The sequence below is a fragment of the Nyctereutes procyonoides genome, unplaced genomic scaffold (assembly GCF_905146905.1).
Source record: "Nyctereutes procyonoides isolate TBG_1078 unplaced genomic scaffold, NYPRO_anot_genome, whole genome shotgun sequence".
Lineage (NCBI taxonomy): Eukaryota > Metazoa > Chordata > Mammalia > Carnivora > Canidae > Nyctereutes > Nyctereutes procyonoides.
In genome coordinates, this window is record NW_026575139.1 from 9,142,369 (window position 1) to 9,151,256 (window position 8,888).

At 54.3% G+C, this 8,888-nt stretch overlaps 1 protein-coding gene across 1 annotated transcript; it reads left to right on the forward strand.

The window, feature by feature from the left end:
- Nucleotides 1-825: 825 nt before the first annotated feature.
- Nucleotides 826-8,687, forward strand: LOC129496331 (alpha-1-antitrypsin-like). Its single transcript, XM_055304426.1, is given in 7 exon segments — nt 826-942; nt 3,612-3,879; nt 3,882-4,161; nt 5,532-5,650; nt 5,653-5,803; nt 6,916-7,063; nt 8,496-8,687. Coding segments are annotated over 7 exon segments (1,275 nt in total).
- Nucleotides 8,688-8,888: the final 201 nt, after the last annotated feature.

The following is an 8,888-nucleotide window of genomic DNA, read 5'->3' on the forward strand; positions in this document are numbered from 1 at the left end:
TCACCACCCCTCTGGGAGCCTCGCTTTTCTCACCAGTAAAATGGGAGCACTAAGGTCCCAAGGGTCTTGATATTCTTCAAGATACTAAGCACCTCAGGGCAGCCCAGTGCAGATCTTCCCCATGATTCTCCTGAGCCTCGGCACTTGGCAGGTGCCCGTCACCTCCTTTCTGTGCCCAGACAGACTTTGGAGCCCAAAGGACATGGACTCCAGCTCCCAATGTGAAGATTCCAAGGGCTGAGTCCCTGGTAGTCACAAGTCCAGTGACATCAGAAGGCTGATGCTCAGCAGAGGTCAATCATGTATCAGACACAATTCTAGGCTCGGGGGGGGTTATAATTCATTTTCTCCTCTCAACAGCTCTGTGAGGAGAGCATCAAGACAAAATAAATACTTAGTCTTGCATGGCCATGGGGCTCCCAGCACCCCACCCTTCCGATGGCTCTTGCACTTGCTGGTTCCGCTGGACTAGGCCATTTCAAAGGAGAACAGCAAGGCCCTCCGATGATATCAGGCATGCCCAGGCTGCACTCTGGAAGCCCCCCAGGCTGATTTCCTGCAGTGGACGTGGTTGTGGGCCCACAGGACTGGGAGTCCCAGTCCCCTGAGACTGCCCTATAAATAGGGGAAGCCCCAGGAGCCGTTGCGAGACACCTGCAGTGAGCGGCCAGCCCAGCCAGCCTCTCTGGGCAACCAGTGCATTCTACTGAGTGAGTCCCTTCCCATCAGCCTCCTCCTGAGCTGACATGGTCAGCGAGGCGGGGGCCCCTGTGCCAGGATTATTATGTCCACTCAGCAGAGGAGCAAACTGAGGCACCGATAGGTATGGCTCTGATTTGCCGGGCTCAGGACTGGCAGGCAGGCAGCGGAGCCTTGGCCCTTCTGCTCAGCACCACCACTGGGGAGGATGGAATCACGCCATTCAAAGGCCCCCAGCACATAGTAAGGCCCGCTATCGTGATGCATGCTGCCGGGTGGGGCTGCTGGGGGATTACCTTCGCCTTCTCCCACCCTCCCCAGGTTTGGAAAGGACCCTGTGGTCCAGGTGGTCTTAACCTGTGTCTCTCCCACCTGCAGGTGGCAGGGACAAGTCCCCTTGGAGGGTCCCTTCCATGCTCCTCAACACGCTTCTCCAACATGCCTCGGGATCCTTCTGTTTTACATGACTCCTTTTCAACTCCAGCCAGAGCCAGAGTCCTTGACCTTGCCCTGTAGATTCCATGCCCTTCACTTAACTATCTTACTGGAGAATGCCCATGCCCTTTTAGCTTTCCCCCAGGGTAGCCTGGTCCCCAGATTTCCGAAGGATGGCCCAGGGTCCCCCCCACTACTCCCTGCACCCCACCCCCACCCCCCGCACAGTGGACCTCGGCCTTGGTCTTGTCACTGGAACCCCTCCTCTGCAAGGTTGAAGTGTATTCATTAACTCCTCAGATAACCCTGCTATCTTGTCTGTCACCTCCTCCCCTTTCTTATCTGGGTTCATGGCCCTTCTCCCACTCGTCGGCCCCTTACTGATTGTAAAAGTTTTCGTTTGCGAAACCCACCACCCTCCTCCCCCCAAAAGTGGATCTCTCGGGTCCCTTCTGGCCGTGAGTTTTGACCGCTAGCCCGGCTTCCCTCGCATCTCCAACAATCTCATTTTAAAGAGGAGGATCAGAGAGATGAAAAATTTTTGCTCTGGGTCCGCAGCTAGTGAATGAGCGAAGCAGGTTAGAACCCAGGTCTGTCTGAAGCTAAAAAGTGGGCTTTTAACCACTTCCTCCCCACCACATCACCCCTCTGTCCCTGGAGGGACCAGCGTCTCCAATGCCGCTGCCATCCAAGCACAGGCAGGGACTCGGGTGGTGTCCAGGGGTGTAGGTGAGCTGGCTGTGGGGACCACAGACGATTTGGGGGCTTAGATCTGGGACTCATCATGAGGCCAGCTCAAGAAAGGCTCCTAGAGGCTATAGCTGTGCGTGAGTGTTTAGGAGGAACAGCCCTGACACTCAGAGGAGCTTGTCATTAAACTCCCAGGGGCAGAAGAACCACAGGGGCATCTGAGTTCCCGAAGTGTCAGGTGAAGAGATTTGCTGTGGTGTCCTGAAAGCCTGCCACAAAATGTCATAGCAGAATCCTGAGACCTCCCCGCTGACAGGGCTCGCACCCAAGAAGCATGGACACCCCAAACTAACTGGGACCAGTGGATTCTGTGCCCCAATGAACAATGAACTCACTTGACCCAGACCTGCTCTGAAATGAGATGTCTGTCCACCTAGGGAAAAGGAGGCCTCCCAAGGACACACGGCCTTGAATCCCTCCTCCCCCTACACAAGGGCACTTTGACCCCAGGGGACGCTGGAAACGTCTGAAAATTTTTTGATTGTCATACCTGCAAGTGGGGACATTGCTACTGGCATCAAGTTTTGTCTAGGATGCGTCTAAACATCCTCTAATGCACCGGACAGCCCCTCGTAGCATAGAATCTTCCAGCTCAGAGTATCAATGGTACTGAGCTTGAGACCCCTGACTCCCGGTGTGCTCAGCCTCAGAAGCAGCCAAGTTCCCGCTTCAGGGAGGTAGTTATCAGGCGAACATGACCTTGTACAGAGCACCAGGCACAAAGCCTGCAGACCTGCCTGGTGCCAGCGCTGCTTGGCCAGCCGTGTGGCCTTCAGAAAGTCCCTGAACTGCGTGCTCTCCAAGCCCCAAGTCATTGAAACAAAAGTTAATGCCTCTGAGCACCTTGAGGTGAAGGGGCCTCAGTGCCTTTGTCAGCAGCATCCCCCAGACTCGGAACATTGTAGGGTCAGATCATAATCCACGCCAGGCTCAGATGCCCCTACCCTGAGGGCTGCAGCAGCTGCAAGGAAAGGGAGCAGGAAGTGTAGGGAGTCAGGGAGAGTTTGGGCCACAGTCAGCCAGGTTGGGTTTCTGGCTCTGTGTCACTGGGCAAGCTCTTACCCCTCTGGACAACAGCCTCATGCCAATGGGGGGCAACGGGGGACTAATCCAGATCCAGTCATCCCTGTACCTGCTTCCTGGGTAATCATACACCCATACATCATGCTTCCTGTGCTTCAATTTCCCATTACGCAAAACAGAGGCATGGTGCTTGCGCACAGGGCAAGGGCCACTGCAGGTGGTTGTATGGCCGTCAAGAGTGTGAACTCCCACCACCCAGATGGCCCGGGTCTGTGATTCTCCTCCTGCTACTTTCCTGCTCTGTGGCCTTGGGCAGGTGGCTTAAACCTCTCTGGCCTTCGGTCTCCTCATCAGTGAATGGACAACTGTCCCAGGTCATAGGTCATTACAAGAGGGCAACGAGATGAGACGGCGCAGTGCCTAGAACGGGGGTCGGCACGTGGCGAGCCCTGCGAGGGCCTTGCTACTGTTCTGTCCTGTGATGAGGACGTAGGAAAGTGCTTGGCCGGGGCCGGGGCACAGTAGAGGTTCAGCAAACTCTGTGTTCTACATGGTGTCAGTCAGCCGCCGGGGGACTCAACCACGTGGCCTGACCTGGGCGGGTGACCCTTCTCTCTCTCTCTCCCTCTCACCCTCTCTCCCTCTCTCCCTCTCTTGCAGGACAATGCCATCCTCCATCCCCTGGGTTCTCCTCCTGCTGGCAGGTTCCTGGCTCCCTGCTCGCACCCAGGCAGGATCACAGTCTCCATCAGCATGGACGCTTCCCCAACATAGCCACCAAACTGGACAACTTTGCCTTCAGCCTGTACCGCAAACTGGCCCCCAAATCCAACAACAACATCTTCTTCTCCCCTGTGAGCATCGCTACAGCCTTCACGAAGCTCTCCCTGGGGACCAAAGGGAACACTGGCACCCAGATCCTACAGGTCCTAGATTTTAACTTCAAGGAGACAGCTAAGGCCAATACCCACAATGCTTGCAGCATTTCCTTGACACCTTCAACTTGTCAGCCAGCCAGTTCCAGCTGACCAGCACAAGTGTGGTTTTCATGGATAAGAATCTGAAGCAAGTGCATGAGTTTTTGGAGGATGTCACAAAGCTGTATCACTTCTCCGTCAACTTCAGAGACACAGAGGAGGTCACGAAACAGATCAACCAGTACATAGAAGAGGGAACCCAAGGAAAAATTGTGGATTTGGTCCAAGATCTTGACAGAGACACAACTCTTATTCTGGTGAATTATATTGTCTTTCACAATAGGTTTTACCACCAGCCTGAGCTGGTTTGAAAAGAAACACGCAAAAATATTCTAACCAGTCTAAGCTTTCCTGGGAGGTGTGGGATGGTATATGGAGGTGCATCTCTGCATGTGTGACTCAGTTTCCCACACACGACCACTGTCATACTTTCTGTGATCAACTAAGGTCAGGCGATGACAAGTTGCACAGTCTTATTGTCATCTTCTCTGCAGGATTTTTCAGAGCCTTCAATGTCCCACTATGCCTTGTCAATCTCTACCAAGGAGGGAGGTCAAATAAGCAGCTTTAGGAGAGTGTAGGAGGGAATGAGGTTTCTTGGGTCACATTTGTGACAACGCCAGTGCAGTGGGAGGAGGGACAGCTTTGGAGTCAGAAACACCAGGGTTCCAATCTTTCCTCTGCCGATTATTAGCTACATGGGCAAGTCATTGCACCACTTTGAGGTTCCAGCTTCCTCTCTGCAATAAGGGCATGATAGTACCCTTGTTGTCAGGTTTCTGTGGGGACTGAACACCTTACAAGGAACACGGGATCTCACGCTCACACAGCAGGTGCTCAGCTGACCTTGAAACCCAGCCTGGCCTCCTCCCTGAGGGATGGCCATGTGGGGGGCCTGGGAGGCCCCAGAGAGCACTCTGAGGTAGAGGAACAGGGGCTGGGGCAGGGAAGGGATGAGCAAGGCCAGGGCAGCCTCCTTCACTGTGCGGGCTCCTCGCTCTGGAGGCAGCGGGATGATGGAGAGCCTGGGGCCAGGGTGTGCAGGTCTCTTGGCTCTGCTGGGGAGGCTTCTGGAGGGTCTGGCCCCTCTCCAGCCTCAGTGTCCATCTCTGTCCAATGGGAGAGTTGGGCGCAGGAGTCCCTGAGGCACCCTCCCACCCTGACTTGCCCAGACAGGGGGCTTTTTTGGTGTGGGGAGCGGGGGCAGCTGCCCAGACACCTGCGTCCTACACAGTGGTCCAGGGAAAGCCTTGGAGTGGGGGTGAGAGGGGTTCCCTGAATGACAAGAACCTCCCACAAAAAGGGGCAGGGGTATGTGGACAGGGAGGTGCTGAGTAGGACTTGGGGAGCTTCCAACTACACCTAATAATTTTTGTTAATCATCTTCAGGCCATTCACAAGCCAACATCAAATCCACGTCAAAATGCTTGCTCTGTCCACCCAAGTTGGTGCCATGTCGCTTCTGCAGTATATACATTCTAGAACCTCCTCTAGCCTCAGTACAAGCCCATGAAGCCTTTCAGTAACCTGATGGGATCCTTGTAACCTCAATTTACAGGTGATGCAGCTGAGCCTCAGAGACAAGCGCCTGACCTGGGGATTCCCTCTCCTGGCACACTTATGCACATCTCCCACTTTCAACTTTCCAGGCAAATGGGAGGATAACTTCAAGTTTGAGCACATCGTGGAAGGAGACTTCTGCGTGAGTGAAAATACCAAAATCAAGGTGCTGATGATGAGCCGCCTGGGTATGTCTGACCTCCACGGGAAAAGGAGCTTTCCAGCTGGCTGCTGAGGCAGCACTGCCAGGGCAGAGTCAGCGCCTTCTTGATCCTGCCCAACCTCAGGAAGAGGCAGCAGCTGGAGAGCAAGCTGGCCAAGGAGGTCCTGGCCAAGTTCCTGGAAAAGAGACAAGCCAGGTGATCCTCAAACTGGAGAACGACCCGGGAGCGGCCACGGCAGGCCTGGCCGGGGGGGGGAGGCTGGACCCACACCCCGGGGGCTGCACCACTGTGCCCGACTCCCTGCTCCAGACACGGGCCCGCATCACTCACGCAGCACAGGGCTCCAGGCCTGTTCCAGGGGGACTCCCTGCCCCACCGTAGACATGGCCCTCCCCTGTCCCAGGGCCAGCACATGCCTCAGGGAACCGAGAAGGGGGACACAGAGCAAGGTCTGGGTTCCTCTGTCACTAGACCGGGGCGGTTTGATGAGGTCTCCGGAGTGAAGCAACACGAGAGCCTGCAGCCCGGACTAGTGCACAGCTCATAGCCGTGCAGCGCCCAACCCCGGGAATGCTCTATCGTGTGTGCCCCACAACGCACTTGCACGTATGCATGAGGTGGATGATCACAGAAAAGGAATCAAAGACATTGCAAGTAGAATGAACACAGTTACTATCCAGAAGGACGCACAATACACACGCACACACACCAGTGAATGTGAAAATACAAGGACCATAAGTTTACCCTTGAAATAGCATTTGAAGACCTCTCCTACCCCTAGCCCTGCCCCCCAGCCCTGTGCTCCTTGCACCAAGGTCGAGGAAGGAGAACCAGGTGGGGCACAACCCAGATCCGGTTACGTCAAGGCCTCCTCCTTACTCTGGAAGACCCTTCTGGGAACCACACATTGTCCCCCCGGGAGGGGGCAGCTGAGCTTTCAGCCTCTGCACTCACACATGCCTCACTGAGCAAATGTCCCCTGAACCCTGTACCACACCGACATTCCCCCGGAGAAGTCCTGGTCTGGGGGCACCTGACCCTGCAGGGCAGTGTGCTCAGGGCTCCCCAGGGGAGTGAGTGCCTGGAGGGCTGCTCAGAGGAGGCAGGACACAGCGCCTGAGACTTTACAGGACAAGCCCACCCCTGTGCTTCTCTGGCCCCAGGGGCTGGAGAAGCTAGAAATAGGATAAACCCACACACACCCCAGTCCTCGTGTGGACAGGGAGAGGGGCCGCTGAGCAGGAGAAAGAGCCAGAAATGAAACACTCAACGTGTGAAACCCCTTTGCTTCCCAACCGTCCTGACAGGTCTGCCAGTTTGCGCTTGCCCAAACTGTCCATCTCTGGAACCTACGATCTGAAAAACGTCCTGAGCAAAATGGGCATCACCAAGGTCTTCAGTGCCAAAGTTGACCTCTCTGGGATCACTGAGGAAGGGTCCTTGATGCTGTCCAAGGTGAGTTGTCGCCAGGTATCCAAGGACACAGCTCATAAGGGGTCTGGGGGAAGGGACAGAGGGACACAAGCACACCTGCAGACTGAGGTCCCCCAGGAGGCCGTTGGAGCCACTCAAACAGGAGTGTGGGCAGGTGACCCTGGAGGAGGTGGCCCCAAGAGCTTCTGGCATTTTGGGGATTTCCTCTGTGCTTGTGTCACTGACCCTCTGTGTCATGTTTGGCCAGGGCCTTCCCTCCTTTGAGCCTCCATGGACCCGTATTTACAAAGACAGGCTTGGGCTCAGGGATTTCAAAGGACTTTTGTCCCCTGTGTCAGTGACACCAGGAGCTATTGGCCAACCACTGAGTCTGAGTTAACGAGGGATTTCACCTAGGGAGGCCATTTATTCAGGAAAGTTGCAGGTGACCAAAGACACAACCACAGCTCAATGGCCGACTGGGATCTGAGTGCTGGTGTGGACCAGGCACAGGGAAGGTCCCCCTCCGAGTCCTGGGCCCCAGGACACTAGACATCTGAAACTGGAACCGAGGCAGGAGCCATGGGGACGAAGGGCAGGGAAGTCTCCCTGCTGAGGCTGTGGGCTGCCTCCCAGGGAGGCGGTGGAGGCTGGTGAGGAAGGAGAGTGAGGGTCGGCCGGTGGAGTCAGGAGAGGCCTGGGAAGGTGGTGAAGACCTGTGTGCCTGCAGGGAGGGAGGCCGTGGATGGGGAAGGACCTGCCAGGAAGGAGAGAGGCCTGGGTATGATCATGAGACACAGAGAAGGAGCCAGACCCGTAGGGGAAAGTGGTTAAGGAGAAAATGGTTAAGGCAACCAACCAGTTGATGGAGCCCATAATTACTAGAGAAAGAACTCTGACTTATTAGGTCCCATTCATACATACACATAAACACACACACGCACACGCACATGCACACGCAGACGCACACGTGCATTATGCACTCACATATGTTTATTGAGCACCTATGCTAGTGAGGCTCCTCACATGAAGCACCTTAGTAGTCCTGGGAGTCCATACGGGATAGGTCTCACTTTCCCATATAGGAAATCAGAGTTTTGAGAAGAGTAGTCATCTCCTTGAAGTGACACAGTTAGTTAGGGGGAAAAATGGGATTTAAACCCATTTGTGATGGAAAGTCATATTTTTTCTACTACAGCATGATGATTCAGTTGTGAATGTTGTTATCCTTTAATAAAAATGCTCAAATGGTAGACACCCAGCCAGCAATTTTGCTCATTTTTCATTGTTTTCATTCTTATTTCAAGGAAATGCTGGGAATACCCAGGTTTTCAATGGGGCTTTGGAAAGATACCCTCCTTGAGGCCCCAGAACAGCTCTCATCTCATCACATTGGGCTTTGTTCCCTGCTCTGGGTGGGAGATGGTGAAGCCTGTCTCTGCCTCAAACAGGTCCGTCTGTCTCTTCCCTCCAGGCCATGCATAAGGCTATGCTGAGCATCGATGAGAATGTAACAGAACATTCTGGAGTCATCCCTTCAGAAGAGAACACTTGGTCTAAGCATCTGTCCATCTCGTTCAACTGGCCCTTCTTAGTCATCATCAAGGATGAGAACACCAACATTCCCCTCTTCATGGGAAAGATGGTGAACCCCATGCAGAAATGACTGGCTCTCTGGGTTCAACCATACTCTTTCATTTCAGGCCCCCTCCCTAGATGACATTAAAGAATTGTGGACCTGGCCCAAGCATGAGTGTGAGGAGCACGTCCCTAATCTTCTTATCTTGAGGTCTTCCTCTATATGTGTGGTATCTGGATCATAGTAAGATTCATGTATTTACTTAATTCATATGCATTGGCATGTACA